This window comes from Bos taurus, chromosome X (assembly GCF_002263795.3).
Source record: "Bos taurus isolate L1 Dominette 01449 registration number 42190680 breed Hereford chromosome X, ARS-UCD2.0, whole genome shotgun sequence".
Classification (NCBI taxonomy): Eukaryota; Metazoa; Chordata; class Mammalia; order Artiodactyla; family Bovidae; genus Bos; species Bos taurus.
Genome location: NC_037357.1, coordinates 7,632,633 through 7,650,225, shown reverse-complemented (window position 1 = coordinate 7,650,225; position 17,593 = coordinate 7,632,633). Strand labels below are relative to the sequence as shown.

At 41.6% G+C, this 17,593-nt stretch overlaps 1 protein-coding gene across 6 annotated transcripts in view; it reads right to left on the bottom strand.

The window, feature by feature from the left end:
* GRIA3 (glutamate ionotropic receptor AMPA type subunit 3) overlaps window positions 1-17,593 on the bottom strand; it is a 308,633-nt gene that overhangs the window by 226,171 nt on the left and 64,869 nt on the right. For all 6 annotated transcript variants that reach the window (XM_010821371.4, XM_005227468.5, XM_005227469.5 and 3 more), the window contains one exon: window positions 3,632-3,871. In XM_010821371.4, the coding sequence (XP_010819673.1) occupies window positions 3,632-3,871 (240 nt within the window). The remainder of the gene's footprint in view (window positions 1-3,631; window positions 3,872-17,593) is intronic.

Here is a 17,593-nt window from a genome sequence, read left to right as displayed (position 1 = left end):
CTAGTCTAAGCTGCCATCATTTCTCACCTATAGAAACTTAAGTGAGATCCCGTGATTCCCCTACTCAGAATCCTTCAATGGCTTCCCATTGTAGTTACAATAAAATTCATATTCCTTATCCTGGCTCCTGTGTGTATGCCTTGGCTTTGATCTGACTTCTGTTTTCATTTTCATCTTAGGTCACTCTCCACTTCCTCACAACGCTTTAGCCATACTTGTCTTCTTTCAGTTTCTCAAACATACTAAGCTCTCCCTGCCACAGGGCCTTTGCACTTGCTGTTTTCGTTGCCTAAAAACTTGTTCCCTCTATTCTTCACATGACTGTTTCCTTCTAATTCTTTAGTTCTCAACTGAAATGGTCCTTCTTAATGAGGTTGTCACTGAGAATCCTTTGACAATTATGTCCTATAGATTAGTATCTGTCTTTGTTTCCTTCATAGCACCTGACCTAAATATAAAATTTTTGCTTATTTTTATTTCTCTGCTTACTTATTTTTCTCTATATCCTTTATTAGAATGTAAGCTTTATAATGGCAGGAGACATGTCTATCCTGTTCAGCAATTTAACCCTACACCTATTGAGTGAATGAATTGTTGTGCACTGGAGTGGTCAGGAAAGGCTACCTTGAGGAGGTAGAGTTTGAAGTGGGTTTTGAAAAACAGAATAATAGGCAGGAAGAATTTCCATAATCAAGATGGAGAGAATTCCAGGTAGTAGTAGAAGGGCAGTTCCTGAGGCAAGCGTGGTTCTGACACGTTTGGGCAACAGTGGAAAATGGGCGTAGCCTGGAATGGATGTTTCCCATCAGGTAACATAAAGACAACAGGTTTGTTAGTTGGTTGAGGCATAATTATGCCTTGAGGAGTAGACTGCTTTTATTTTTCAATGTGGGCAAATAAAAACCATTGAAAAATTTGAACCCAGGTTGTGGTGTGCAATGTTTTAAGAAGGCTTTATAAGGGGGAAATTAGTATAAAACTGTATAGAAAATTACTTCTTAAACAGAGCAGAATAATCCCACCAGCTAAATGGCTATAGAGGAAAAAATATGAACCCACATGAGTCAGAAAGGTTTCATTTGGTTCTAAGACCACAGAACTGAACAAATTATTTAATGAGATGATTTGAGAAAAATATGCAGGATTAGAAACTAGAGATGTGGACTTTCTTAGTAGCCCAGTGGTTAAGACTCTGTGTTTCCAATGCAGGGGATGCAGGTTTGATCCCTGGTCGGGAAGCTAAGATCCCACATGCTGAGGAGTGACTAGGCCCACGCACCACATCTGGAGAGCCCATGTGCTCTAGAGCCCGTGCACTGCAACAAAGGCCCAGCGCAGCCAAAAAAGAAAGAAAGGGAGGTGGACTTTTGCTTCCTTTCCTCCAATAGAGAGCTAATGGGCAAAGGAGGGTCATGAGAGATGAGGAGAGAATACATGAACTTGTGTCTCCTGCTTTTCAAAAAGTATTAGCAGAACCGATATTTAATTTTAAAAAGTTTCAGGAGAGAAGTTGTCTAATTTACAAATTTTAGTTTTGAAAATGAGATTTTTATGCATGTGTTATATACAGATTCTACTGTATATAATACATGGAAATAGGCTAACTCATCTTCAGAGTTTGAAAGAAAGGAAATGCATTAAAATTTAGCAAATTGTGAATTAGAACATTTAAACTATCTTGGTATTCTAGTCAGGCAAAGATGTGCAAGAACACAGGGTACTCCTTTCTGATTCTGCCTTTGTTCAAGTTCTTTTTTTCTTTCCCAAACTCTATCTCCCTCTTCTCTTCCAATCCACAGCTTACATATCCTTTAAGGCCTGGCTCCTCTAGCCAGCCTTTGAAAATTCTACTTTCTTGGAGTTCTACTTTTTCATAAGTCTTACAACAATCAGAATCTGTAGTATACCACTTAATTTGCTACTGAGTTTGATACTTTGTTCTGAAAGTTGTTCATGAATTGTTTCCTTAATGTCCTTTTTCTGTCTACCCCCACTGGAACTGTATTATATAAGCATGTATCACAAGATTTGAATAAACCACTGAGGGTGGATAACACCTTATAGATTGGTTGACTAACTGATAATATGTAAGCTAGGATTAGTAATAAGATTCAAAGTATCCCAAGTCTGGTATAATATTAAAAGTCATAGCATATTACATTAAGAAGGGACATAACTTTGGTTAGGACATCAAGGCCAAGAAAGCCTCAGTGAGGTGGTTAAGGTCAAAGAGCTCGTGAGTGGCAGAGGATGGACTAGAACTCTGCTCTCCTGTTTCAGGTTCATGAAATTTGATAATATTTTGGAGGTAAGTACCATAAGCAATTATAGGCCTTAGTGTTTCCTGAGAGGGTTTGATGATCTATCAAAATAAGAGTGAAGTGAAGAGCACTCTGGATTCCTAAAAACAAAATGGCCCTTCAAGTTAAGGTACCTATAAGGACATCACTTGCAGTAATCCCTCAGAGAAGTCTTCCATTTGCTCCTTCTTTCTCTGAATCAGAAAATCCTGAGTCAGAGACAGCCATTCCCTGCTTGCATGTGTCCTAAGACACTTAGTGTCCAAATCTTTGTGACCCCATGGACTGTAGCCCACCAGGCTCCTCTGTCCATGGGGTTTCCCAGGTACGAATACTGGAGTGGGTAGCCATTCACTTCTCCAGGGGATCTGCCTGACCCAGGGATTGAACTCCGGTCTCCTGTGTCTCCTGCATCGGCAGGCAGATTCTTTACCACTAGCACCACTTGGCAAGCCCTTCCCTGCGTATAGCCAGGGTTATATAGGCAAACAAGTGATAAAGTAACATTGTCTTTTAGAATCTCATAGTGATAGGATTCCCTGGTTTTGCTAAGAAAGCCCTCAAAGATAACTAGATTTTTGAGGAGTCTGCTTAGCTGCACTATGATGTGTATACCTAACTGGATACTATTTAAGATCAGACCCCTAATTTTTGAGACTTTTTCCATATAATATGTCATCAATAGATTCAATAAAATATGCCTAACTCTTAGAAAATCTCTCCACCCCCCAAACCCAGTTTAGCCAGTCTCCTTTCATTATTTCCACCAGCTAGTTGTTGAGGCCCTACAATCTGAAAGCCTAATGTGATCTGGAAGCCAGAGACATTGCCACCAGTCCCTCATCTGGGGTTAAGCTACTGTGTGAAAAAGCATTTTTCCTTTTTGGGCTTCAGTTTTCTCATCTATGAAATGGGGATAATTGTGGTCTCTGGCTGGATTAATTCTGCAAAAGCTTCCCAGCTCAGGCCGTTCTCTATTTTAGACTAAACCACTTTTGCTTAGTGTATTTTAGACCAGATCAATTATTTTGAGGAGGAGGGAGGGTTCTTTTTCAGCAACAGTGATTCAACCAGGAAGATAATCTGAAACCCCTTTTCAAAGTTTGGGATAGGAGGACATGTATAATTTGAAAAATTAGATTCTAAAATTAGTATTGCTTTGATTCTTTTTTTTTTTTGGCCCTACTCTTCAATTCATTTTGAATAATAATTACAGTTTTAAAAGCATATGAGATTTTATTTACTGGAAGGGAAGGGGACAAGCATGAGCTGAGGAAGGTTGAAGACTACTGTTACGTGAATATTCAAAGAGGAGAGCAGATGCGTCTTACCTCTTTCTGTGTCGTAAAGGTACACAAACTTCTCCCACTTGTAGTGACCCAGCAGACTCAGGATGGCGCCCTTCAAGGCTGGGCGCATCTGGATGACAAACTGCACATCTGCATCAGTGGGGAAGCTGGGCGTGACAAAGGACGTGTGCAGGGCTCCACAGAAGGAGGTCAGAGTGTTCATGGACATCTGGTCATAGAATCCAAAGATGGCATACACCCCTCTCGAGAACTGGGAGCAGACTGCAATGAGAAAAAGAGAAAGACATTTCAGTAACTTCATGGTCCTTTGCTGCAGCTTGCAGGGTTGGAAATAGAGTGCATAGTTAGACTCTAAAAGACAGACAGAAAACCAGTGGGTGCTGAAGTCTCTAGAAGCCCTTGGAAAATCCAGTTGCCCAGCAGGCAAAGGATAAGAAAGGGAAGAATTTATCTGATGCAGTTGCATCTTCTCTATGAGAGAAAACTAAGCATGGGCAGGAAACTAGAGGAATGTGGGAAGCAAAGAGGTGAAGGTTGTCTTACCCTCCTTCAGTAAACCTCTCAGTGCACCCCCAAGGCACCAAGTGCTCCCACACTTCCACCGTAGCTGCCCAGGGGCCTCTTAGGATACCCAGGCCCCATCAAGGTATGAACTCAATGAGTTCATTCAGGTTTTTCCAGAAGGTGTTATGGGAAAGCTCAGATGAACTTTTTGGCCAGCCCAATAGAATTATCTTGTGTCTCACCCCTGCAGTGCTTTTCTACTAGGTAACAATAGTGACTGATGATTTAGTCAGATGGACTGCTAATGTGTCTTCTAGGAAATGTGTGACTCCTCTTAGGTTGTTGTTTAGTCACAAAGTCGTGTTTGACTCTTTGTGACCTCATGGACTGTAGCCCACCAGGCTCCTCTGTCCATGGCATTTCCCAGGCAAGAATATTGGAGTGGATTGCCATTTCCTTCTCCAGGGGATCTTCCTGACCCAGGGGTCAAACCCGCGTCTCTTGTGTCTCTTGCATTGGCAGGCGAGTTCTTTACCACTGAGCCACTTGGGAAGCCCCTTCTTAGGTTACATAATGCTTTACCTATCTAGTTATGTTATGATGAACATCCCTTATGTAGACTAATAATGAGGAGAATTTCAGATTCTGGGCAAGTCATTGGGAATACTGGCTTTTCAGTGCCCATGGGGTAGGTGGGCCGATTCTGCCCCTGTATAATAGGTAAAGTTCTATCTTAATCCTTTTGATCTGATCTTCTAGACCTGGTAGCCCACACACAGAATGTTCACGTCCTCCTCACGATTGTGGTGAGTTTTCTTCCATCTCAAAATGGGTCATGCCACTACCTCTTCCTTCTTCGGGCCCAGATGAGCTTAAAAAATGGGAACCAATCTCAATATTAGCGTAAGTAGAACAAAATTAGCAAAGCAAATCAGCTACAACAGCACCATGTGGTGCATTCCCAAACCAAGTGGAAATGATCTTCAGATTATTTGCACTACTGCTCCCTTCCATTCATGAGAAGCAGGCAGAACAGGCAGCTGATAATGTGGTGTGATTTAAGGGCCCCTGCTTGGTCACCCTTATCAGCTAGGAAGCCAATGTTAGGCTTACTTTTTCAGGTTTCGAGTTATGAAAAAAAGCCTATGGCTTGGGAGCCCCCTCCCCCAAATTACAATCTTTTTTTAGCCTTTAACATGTCTGATTAGATGTCAGGCTGCTGCTGCTGCTAAGTCACTTCAGTCGTGTCCAACTCTGTACAACCCTATAGACGGCAGCCCACCAGGCTCCCCTGTCCCTGGGATTCTCCAGGCAAGAACACTGGAGTGGGTTGCCGTTTCCTTCTCCAGTGCATGAAAGTGAAAAGTAAAAGTGAAGTTGCTCAGTAATGTCCAACTCTTAGCGACCCCATGGACTGCAGCCCACCAGGCTTCTCCGTCCATGGGATTTTCCAGGCACAAGTAAGAAAATGGATAGATTCAGTTTTGATGGGAATGGATGGGTCAGAGAAGAGAATGTAAAGGGTTTGCTCCCTTTTATCAGCCAAACTCATGGCTCATTGGCTTGAGGTAGCATTTCAAAGGTGATTATCAGTCACTCAAGGGCCTCCTTAGGGGAAGACAATTGCTTCCAACTTGAGGAATTCTAAGTGACCTTCAAACACATGCAAGAAAAGCCTTTATATTAAAAGGAAAAATCAACTAGAGAATGAACCTGGGGCATTTCATGACATGGGGCCAAAAGAAGTATTCCGAAACAAAAAGGAAGTGCTAGATGGCACTTTGTCTTAATCGTCACCAAAGGAGACATGAAGGAGAGTCCCATTCCCAGATTCATCCTGTCAATGTAGAATTTTGCAGTACTAGGTCAAATCTTGGCCAATACACATAATGTTCTATATAACATTGACAACAATAATGATAGCAATTATTGAGTTCTTAGTAGGTACCAGCCCATGTGCTAAGCACACATATTATCTCTCTTAATATTCCCAACAACCTCCTGAGGCATTACTATCATTTCTATTTAATAGATAAGAATTCTGAGACCAAAAAATGTTCTGTCTCTTAAGGGGAGGGGCCAGGACTTGAACCTGAGTTCAACTCCAAATCTCATACTCCCTGGGACCCAAAACAAACAGTGACATTGGATAGGATTTATTGGCTTGAATGAAATAGAGTTTCCGGATTTGGCAAATAAAAATATATTGAATATATATTTATATAACAAAAAGTAGATAAATAGGATGTCCAACTAAATTTGAATTTCAGATAAATAAGTTATTTTTAGTTTAAATATGCCTCAAATTCACACATATACTGAAAAATTACTTGTTTATTTGAAATTCTTATTTAATTGAAAATCCTGAGTTTTATCTGGCAGCCCTAGAAAGAATCCAATCTTATTAACAGTCATGAGGCTGGAAGACTGGAATAAGCAATCATGGCTTTTCATCCAAAATGACTCAGGAGGTAGCCAGTAATTCTTAGATCTATAGCAACTAGCATACAATGCAACATATTTTTCAACAAGGAAATCCCAAACAGGCAAAATTATGAACAATAATTGAGGGAGAAATACTTGGAGAGAGACAAACGTATAGCTATGATCCTCTTAGAGTTTCAAAAAGCCCCTGGTGTATTGGAAAGAAACAGAAAATTAAAGTAGGTTATAGATTCTGGTTTTTTTTTTAAAACCTTGCATTGCTCTTGTAATCATTGTTTTTGAACCTCGTGGGTGCAGAATTAGTCATTAGTAGTTTATACATGGACATTTCATTATTTATTTATTTAAAATATATTGAACACTCATAGAACCATCACTCAACCCAAGAATCATAGTATTACTAATAACTTAGTTTTACCTATGTCTTCTTCTTCTGTTCTATCTTCCTGTTTTGATTCTCTCCCTCCCCCTGAGGTAACTACTACACTGAATTTTTAAATTTATCATTAGCTTGGTTTTCTAAAAAAAAAAAAAAAATACACAGATGCACCTAAATAACATAATGCTATTTTCGCTTGTTTTAAAACTTGATAAGAAGAAAGTCATGTTTATATGTGAAACCCAGACTCCAGGCAGGAGCACCCAGTGAAATCTTTAAGCTTATGTATGATGACAAGTAGAATAAGACTCAGGAAGATCTTCTAAAAATGGGTGAGTGAGTAGGTGTGAGGGAGCCCAGTGACAATTAAAAAAATTCCAAACTAAGCTTACAGCTTTGGGCCCAGCTCAGGTGAGAGACCTAGGAGTATTATATTGTAGATCAGGGGCACCTTTCAGAGAATGCTCAGCTGCTGTGGTCTAACAGGCAGACGCACGGCAGTGGACATCAACAAGACGTGTGTTAGGAAAAAATCAGTAAGTGTTCTATTGCTTTTTTTTTTTTTCCTTAGAGTATAAATGCTTTACAATATCATGTTAGTTTCTGCTATACAACAGCGTGAATCAGCTATATGTACACATATATCCCCTCCCTCTGGAGCCGCCCACCCTCCCATCATCCCCTCTAGGTCATCACAGAGCACTGAGCTGAGCTTGCGCTACACAGCAGCTCCCACTGGCTATTTATTTTACACGTGGTCGCATATAAATGCTAATGCTACTGTCCCAATTTGAACCACCCTTCCCCCCTTACCCCGTGTCCATATGTCTGTTCTCTACATCTGCGTCTCTATTCCTGCCTGCAAATAGGTTCATCTTCCTTTTGGATAAAACAGAGGTGCAGCTGTCCTGCAAATACTATTGTGCATAGTTACACTTGCTCTGTCTCAACATGTGCAAGTAACATAAGTAGAAGGCCCAGTGGGGAAGACAATTGCCACACGAGGACAGGGGTAATAGCCTTTGAGGGAAGCTGGGGCATAAGGGACCTGTGAGTGGGGCATAAATTCCCTTCTTGGCTGCAGAAAGTAGGGCTGAATAGTACACTGAGCTGACCCAAGGGATAGTGTCTATGTTTCTAAGTCCTTAGAATGTTTGAAATAGAAGAAACGTAAATACTCTGTCATTCACTGTCTTTTCAAGCACAGTTTTTAGTGTAGAATCCTTTCTCCAGACGAAATTTTACGTGGCAAGGTCCAGTAGATAAGAGATATAGTGAATATCTCTTCTGCTTCAACACAGAGTCCCACTGATGCCTCCCTAGCCTAAAGAAACTGACAAAAAGCGACGAAGTGTCTTGCACAAGGTCATGCAATGAATTATGAACCAGTCTCTCAGAACTGCTTTATCAGCATCTCCATGCCATCCCTACTCCAGTGCTATCTAGGGCAGCATGGGTCAGGATTTGCCTGGCATGAAAGTGACTTACCCACAATACCTAGCTCTCAGCATAGATGGATCCACCAGGGGTTTCCCGTGACTCATCTGCCAGCTGCTGCTCTCAGTTCCCTCCAGCCTCAAATATCAGTGAGAGCAGGTGGCAGATTGGTGGGTGATCTTTGGGGACTTGTGATTCTTTGGCGCAATGTGTGTTATCTTTTTCTGACTCCTTAATGAACCACACCCATTTATTTTTCTCAGGAGACTGCTGCTGCTGCTGCTGCTAAGTCGTTTCAGTCATGTCCAACTCTGTGTGACCCCATAGACGGCGGCAGCCCACCAGGCTCCCCCGTCCCTGGGATTCTCCAGGCAAGAACACTGGAGTGGGTTGCCATTTCCTTCTCTAATGCTTGAAAGTGAAAAGTGAAAGTGAAGTTGCTCGGTTGTGTCTGACTCTTCACGACCCCATGGATGCAGCCTACCAGGCTCCTCCATCCATGGGATTTCCCAGGCAAGAGTACTGGAGTGGGGTGCCATTGCCTTCTCCATCTCAGGAGACTAGTCCCTGGTAAAATAATGATGGAAGAAATAGTTGTCTTGGCAGTCTTACGAAGCCGTGAAGCATAAAAGGAAGGGGCAGAAGCTTTTGAGGTGAACTTCACTTCTAGTTATGGCTCTACCAGTCTTAGGCTGCATGACTTAAACTCTCTGAGCCTCAGTACAGGATAGAGATTATGAAGGCAGGTTCTAGAGTTGGATCCTTTAGGCTCAAATCCTGAATTCATCACTCATTAGGCAAATTACTTACTATCTCTGTTTCTGACCCAGGTTTTTCATCTTTAAAAATGAGATAATAGTGCCTGTCTCAGCATTGGTTGTGAAAGTCAAAATGACTCCATTCATGGGAAGCATCTATCTATAACAGTACCTGGCATGTAAGAGATACTCGCTTAATGCTAGCTATTTATTCATGCAACAAATATTTGTAGAACATCTACTATGTGCTGATACCATTATAGGTATTAGGAGATACAGGAGAGAAAATTGATCCTGTCCTCCCAAAATGTGTGTACTAGTGAGGGGAAAAGACAGTAAGAAATGAGATAAGTAAAAGGTAAAGTATGTCTTAGTTATAAATGTGACTTGGTTATTGTCACGGAGAGAAGAGTAAGTGAAATGGTACATGGGAAATACATGGTGCTTAGCATGTAATTGGCAACTGAATAGTTTATTCTGTGTTTCTTTTCTCTTCCCAACTCTTTACTTTGCATTCTGTTCACCCCATCAGGTTACACCTCTTACAGCAACCACTGCCCTTGACTTCACACTAAGTCCAGGAAGCCCAGTTTTTCTTCTCTTTCACCTTCCCTAGACATTTCTTCAGTATTCTTTCCTGTTCTCACTCCTGGGTCACTTCTGGGTAGTCATAGGTTCAGGAAAAACCCTGCTAATTTGACTTTGTCCTCTGACTCTTCCCCTCCCTATATCATTCCCTTGTACAGATAAAATGCTGTTTCCACTCGGGGCCTCCACGGCTTCCCAGTGTGAAATATCACGATTGTCTGCTTGCTAAGAATACCTGTCTCCATCTCTTCCTCCTAGCAAAACAGCAAATTCTTTTAGTTGAAAAAGTCATTTCTGACTACATTCTGGATGCCTGGGGATTCTAGTGTAGCTCACCGGCTGTGTTCCCCTCAATGCTGAGTGACAAGCAAGGCTGGAGCCAGCTGTCACACTTTATTGATAGTCCCCAAGTCTGTAGGGTCGGGACAGGTATTGAGAATGTGCAGTGTGGCAGCTAATTACACCACCCATATTTCAAAAGGCCTCATTACAAAAATGTCAAACAACTTGATTATCCCAAAGATCAGAATAACAATATTCCATATCATTTACAGAACACTTTTCATAGCCTTTTGAATTGGGGGAAAAAAGGAAGCTGAAGTCTCTTGCTGGCTTAATGATCACATTTGAAACAAGCAGGAAGAAGAAAAACACAGCTATGGAGGAACCAGTAGAGATATACCACAAGAAGGTTCTCTAGGTAATAACACAGTACAGTGAATTCCAGGGGATCAAGGAAGCTTAGAGATGGAAGATCATGGAGACCAGTGTTTTCTAAAGCTGTGATGCTGGTCCGTGGTGAAGTTTCCAGTCTGGTGAAATATCTGTGTGTGTGTGTGTGTGTGTGTGTGTGTTGGGGGAAGGTTGACAACTGTTCTTTTTTTAGGAAAAAATAGTCCTTTTCTCTGTATCATTTATATTATCTGAGTGTTGTATGTAGAGTCCTTTCTTTTCTGAAATAATGGTGATGTTTATGATACCACTCATATATACATAAATTCAAATATATATATAAATTCATATATATACATATACATATATATGAATTTATATGTATGTATAGGAGAAGGCAATGGCACCCCACTCCAGTACTCTTGCCTGGAAAATCCCATGGACAGAGGAGCCTGGTAGGCTGCAGTCCATGGGGTTGCAAAGAGTTGGACACTACTGAGCGACTTCACTTTCACTTTTCACTTTCGTGCATTGGAGAAGGAAATGGCAACCCACTCCAGTGTTCTTGCCTGGAGAATCCCAGGGACGGGGGAGCCTGGTGGGCTGCCGTCTATGGGGTCGCACGGAGTCGGACATGACTGAAGCGACTTAGCAGCAGCAGCAGCAGCATACATACATATATACACATATATGTATGTATATATATGAACTTATATGGATATGTATGCCCTCTTTGCAGCAGACCAAATAATTGTGTCCCCAAAGATGTCCATGTCTTAATCCCCCAAATCTGTGAATTAGGTTACATGGTAGAGAGGAATTAAGGCTGCCAATAGAATTAAGGTTGCTAATCAGTTGACTTTAAAATAGTGAGATTATCCTGGATTATCTGGGTGGCCCAATGTAAATGTGGAAGACAGAAGTTGAAAAAACAGTCAGTATCAGAGTAATGTGATATGAAAAAGACTTGACCAGCCATAACTATGAATAGAGATGGAGGGGGCTATGAGTTAAGTACATAGGTGGTCTCTAGAAATTGGGAAAGGTGAGAAAATGAATTCCCTTTTAGAGCCTCTGGACAGGAATGCTCCCATGCCAACACCTTGATCTGACCTACAGAGCTGGAAGATAATAAACTTGTGCTATTTTAAGCCACTAAATTTGTGGTAATTTGTTATAGTAGTAAACAGAAAATTAATACACTTAACACAGCAAAAGTTAAACATTGCTGACTCTCTAGATCAATCTATACTCCACTCACCCTTTTAACCCCCCTTAAAACATTTATGGATCCAAAAAGTCCAAAAGTTTGGATACTAAGAATCTAATCTAATTTCCAGTTCAGCACAGGAACCACCTCCCATGATGCTGTGTTCAGTTCAGTTCAATTCAGTTCAGTCGCTCAGTCATGTCCGACTCTTTGCGACCCCATGAATCACAGCACGCCAGGCCTCCCTGTCCATCACCAACTCCTGGAGTTCACTCAGACTCATGTCCATCGAGTCAGTGATGCCATCCAGCCATCTCATCCTCTGTTGTCCCCTTCTCCTCCTGCCCCCAATCCCTCCCAGCATCAGAGTCTTTTCAAATGAGTCAACTCTTTGCATGAGGTGGTCAAAGTACTGGAGTTTCCAAAATGGACTGGTTGGATCTCCTTGCAGTCCAAGGGACTTTCAAGAGTCTTCTCCAACACCACAGTTCAAAAGCATCAATTCTTTGGCGCTCAGCTTTCTTCACAGTCCAACTCTCACATCCATTACATGACCACAGGAAAAACCATAGCCTTGACTAGACAGACCTTTGTTGGCAAAGTAATGTCTCTGCTTTTCAATATGCAGTCTAGGTTGGTCATGACTTTTCTTCCAAGGAGTAAGTGTCTTTTAATTTCATGGCTGCAGTCACCATCTGCCTTGATTTTGGAGCCCCCAAAAATAAAGTCTGACACTTTCCACTGTTTCCCCATCTACTTCCCATGAAGTGATGGGACCACGTGCCATGATCTTCATTTTCTGAATGTTGAGCTTTAAGCCAACTTTTTCACTCTCCTCTTTCACTTTCATCAAGAGGCTTTTTAGTTCCTCTTCACTTTCTGCCCTAAGGGTGGTGTCATCTACATATCTGAGGTTATTGATATTTCTCCTGGCAATCTTGATTCCAGGTTGTGCTTCTTCCAGTCCAGCGTTTCTCATGACGTACTCTGCATGTAAGTTAAATAAGCAGGGTGACAATATACAGCCTTGATGTACTCCTTTTCCTATTTGGAACCAGTCTGTTGTTCCATGTCCAGTTCTAACTGTTGCTTCCTGACCTGCATACAAAGTTCTCAAGAGGCAGATCAGGTAGTCTGGTATTCCCATCTCTTTCAGAATTTTCCACGGTTTATTGTGATCCACACAGTCAAAGGCTTTGGCATAGTCAATAAAGCAGAAATAGATGCTTTTCTGGAACTCTCTTGCTTTTTCCATGATCCAGCAGTTATTGGCAATTTGATCTCTGGTTCCTCTGCCTTTTCTAAAACCAGCTTGAACATCAGGAAGTTCACGGTTCACGTATTGCTGAAGCCTGGCTTGGAGAATTTTGAGCATTACTTTACTAGCGTGTGAGATGAGTGCAGTTGTGCGGTAGTTTGAGCATTCTTTGGCATTGCCTTTCTTTGGGATTGGAATGAAAACTGACCTTTTCCAGTCCTGTGGCCACTGCTGAGTATTCCAAATTTGCTGGCATATTGAGTGCAGCACTTTGACAGCATCATCTTGCAGGATTTGAAGTAGCTCAACTGGAATTCCATCACCTCCACTAGCTTTGTTCGTAGTGGGCTTTCTAAGGCCCACTTGACTTCACATTCCAGGATGTCTGGCTCTAGGTCAGTAATCACACCTGGCTCTAGGTCAGTAATCACACCATTGTGATTATCTGGGTCGTGAAGCTCTTTGTTGCACAGTTCTTCTGTGTATTCTTGCCATCTCTTTTTAATATCTTCTGCTTCTGTTAGGTCCATACCATTTCTGTCCTTTATCGAGCCCATCCTTGCATGAAATGTTCCCTTGGTATCTTTAATTTTCTTGAAGATAAGCCCATAAATGCCTGAAAATAGTGGCAAATATCCCCTGGCGGCATTGTAACCCCGTTTCAATCTGCCTCCTCCATTCTCTGTTTGATATCCACAGGATTTGGTTATGACTTCCTCTCCACAGAGAACAAGGCTTTACCCTAGTGAAAAGGCATGCATATTGAGGTAATCCCATCAGTTATTTTAATGATGAAAGTTAGGAAGTGTAGACTCTACAAAGTCCACTATATAGGTGGGTACTTCCCTGGTCTTGCCCTAAAACTGGTTATTTGTGTTTAACCTGGGGATGTAAGAGAGTAAGAATTAGGTAAAGGATGGAAGGGTTGGGGTGGGGTAGAAGCCAGCTCATCCTTTCTCTGGGTTCATACAGATCAGCCTTCCAGTCTGCTTGAACATCCTTTGGTCTTGAGTTCATTGGGTGCTTATAGGTTCAAAAGTCAGAACAAGGTGTCAACACATTCTCCAGCTGATGATTCCATGGTTTAATTATCATCTTTGGGTTAATTCTCTTGAACATTTTGTTCTGCTCTCAGGAGTATCCTGCCTTCTGACAGTCTAACTAGTTATTTTTGCAATTACATGGCATGTATCTCAACGCTGGCAAAGAAAACACTCATTATCAACATTTGATCCTACTTGAATATAGCCGCTTGCAAATGCACACATTAACATATGAACACATGTATTTTGGAACATTCATCTTTTTTTCAACTCTTAAGTGCAAACTACCCTTCCCCAGCAATGTCAGAAATGGCAGGAGAAGTGCTGAGTTGGGTTGGAGTAAGGAGATGCTTTTTAGGCCCTTTTATATCAAGACATGTGGTTAAGAGCTGGAGCTCATGAGTTTAAAATTTTTTGTTTATTCATTCATCAAATGAAATGTTGAGTGCCTCTTGAGTGACAAACACTTTCTACATGCAGTGAGCAAAACAGATTTGACCTCTGTCCTCATGGTGCTTACAATCTAGTATTGGAAGCAAACAGTAATAAAAGAATCATACCCATCTGTGATTACCATGTTCTAAGTACTAAGAAGGAAAGGTATTAGGGTCCTGTGAGGCTATGTGACAAGGTGACTTTAATTTAGATGAGGTCAAGGGGAAAGATATCTGACCATGTGACATGTGAGCTGATACCTGAGAGTAGAAGAGCATCCCATGCAGAGAAAATAGCACTTTCTGAGGCCCAGATGGAGGACAGCACTTGATGTACTCAAGGCACTGAAAGACGACTACCCTGACTGAAGTGTGGCCAGTAAAGAGGAGCTACATGAAGAATCTGGTAAGAGGCAGGGACCCAACTGTGAAGGACCTTGAAGGATGCTGGTAAGGAATTTTGATTTTATTCTAAGGACAACACGGGGAGATCATGGAAGGACTTTGTTCATGGTTATTCCGTGAGCTGATTTATATTTTTAAAAGATTTATCTGGCTGGTGTATGGAAAGTAAATTTAAGGGGGTTGTCAGTGAAAGCAGGGAGAACATTTGAGATACTTTCCTACAGTCTAAATGAGAGACAAGAGTGTTCTAGATTTGAATTGTGGCAATGGATGTGGAAAAGCTGGAGTTTATTTCTGAGGTCAAATGACTGAATTTGGGCTGGTTATTTAAATTCTCCAAACCTCATTTCCAAATCTATAACCATTAGACTGATAATACCTACCCCATAGCATTGTTGTGTGGATTAAATGAAGATGAGCAAAGTATGTGGCTCTCATAGAAGTCTGTGCTTAATTGATAAATAGTATCTGCTCTTAATATCATTTTAAAAATTATCTCTCAGTATGTTTGCCCTGCAGTGGGTTTTGTTTGTTTGTCTTGGGCCATGCCACACAGCATGTGGGATCTTAGTTCCCCAATTAGAGACTGAACCCGTGCCCCTGCATTGGAAGTGCAGAGTCTTAACCACTGGACTGCCAGGGGCAAGCCTCTGTGATGTGTCTTTATATGGCTCGGTCTTTTAATTTGCTGTGTGGTCTGGGGCAGGTTAGCTCACTGGGCTTCGGGTCTGTCATTTGTCAGCCAGGAGAACTAACACCTGTCCTGCCCACTTCACAGGGATGTGCTGAAAATGGAAATAATAGCTGAAACTCTCCTTTGAAATATTACAAAAGCTGCTATCTAAGTGTCAGTGAGTAAGTGCTATTGGTTCTCAACTCCCAGTACTTATCATCTCCATAACAAATAGCTCAACAGAATCGTCATTCTTCCTAGCCTCCATCTCTGCTATTCACCTACGTGTCTCCATCAATCATCTGAAGTTGTCAGGGGCCTGTCTTGACTTGCAACTGATTTTACATGGGATTTTAGCACAACTCTTAATTGAAAAACTAATTGATCCAGTGATCCAGTCACAGTCAATGAAACAATTTCTAAAGCAGGGCAGGAAAGTGATGAACTCCGACGATGCATTTGAATCAACCCTAAGATGTGTCATTGACAGATAAGAGCCTCAAGTTCAATATTGTGTCACATAACACTGGTGCTCCACTGTCTAATTTTGCAGCCTATGCAGCCTATGCTGGGCTGAGGGGAGAGTGAGCTTGGCCCCTAAACAAAAATTATTCTTAAAAGTTGATTAATGGTTATCTGTTATGCATGCTTGGAATACTTCATAATTAAAACCCAAACCATATATACATAATAAAACATTTAGGTCCACTGTCAGTCAGCAAGACCAGCTTTTATTTGCCATTCTGTTTGAATTCCTTAGCACCACATTCTCAATGTGGAGGGTAATGGCCGAGGTCACCCCCTAGGTGTTTACAATGCAGAGCCCCTCTATAGTTTGATTGGGCTTCCCTGGTGGCTCAACTGGTAAAGAATCTGCCTGCAATGTGGGAGACCTGGATTCGATCCCTGGGCTAGGATGATCCCCTGGAGAAGGGAATGGCCACCCACTCCAGTATTCTAGCCCAGAGAATTCCATGGACTATACAGTCCATGGGGTCGCAAAGAGTCAAACACGACTGAGTGATGATTTGTTACCTAGCTAGCTATAGTTTGATTGACAGGTGGGCATTCCATCTCATCCTGAACATGGCTGCTGATGGTGAGCTCACCACTTTTTCCAAAGTAGTGCATTCTAGTTTTAGGTAGCTCTTGTGATAAGAGATTTCCTTATTATATTGAGCATATATCTACCTCTCTGTAACTTTCACCACCTAAGGTTCCCTTTTTGTCTGAGGCTTACCGAAATATCTACTCTCTCTTCTAATGGCAGGCCTTCAAATATCTGAAGATATATTTCCCACCTGCCTGTGCCTTCTCTTATTCAGGCTAATCACTCCTGGCACTTCAGATGTGTGTCGTAGATCCCAGGCCTTCACCACTCTGACCACCTTCCTCCTGACGTGTTTCAGTTTGTTAAGTGTCACCCTTAAGAGACTGATGTCTGGAACTGAGCACCATACTGCCAGTGAGGTTGAACCCATTCAGAAGACAGTGAACTAATGCCTTCTCACTGCCTATTTTGGACTAGACATCATGTATTTATCAGTCCTGCCTAGGATAGCAGTGATTTTATTTTTACCCATCCACTGTAGAATTCTATGGAACCTCCTCTTATGTTGTGAATTTATATACCAGGTATTTTGTTTAGGAACTTCTGCAAAGCCAGGCTTCCCCTAACCTTGGATATGTGCTGTTAATTTTTTTTTTTAACACATTTTCCCCTTTTAAATGTCCTTATGGCTTTGACCCAGTCTTTTTTTTTTTTCAAATTAAAAAAAAATTTTTTTGGCCATGCTGCACAATATAAGGGATCTTAGTTCCCCAAGCAGCAATTGAACCCGTGCTCCTTGCAGGGGAAGCACAGAGTCTTGACTACTGAACCACTAGGGGAGTCTCCTTGACCCAGTCTTTTAAATCTTGATTTGGTTAACAAGCTTATTAGCTATCACTTCCAGTTATGTGTCATTTACAAATTTCGATCAGCCTGCTTTGGGTGGCATTATCCAAATTGTTGGCGAAAATTCTGAAGAACATAGGGTCAAGGATAGAATCCATTGCCATGCTACTTTATTCTTCAGCGCTATGGTTTCCAGGATGACAACAACCAGGTGATGAGTACACTGGGTAGAATTCTTCAGTCTGCTCCAAGAGTATCTTTAACACTCTAACAGTTTAGG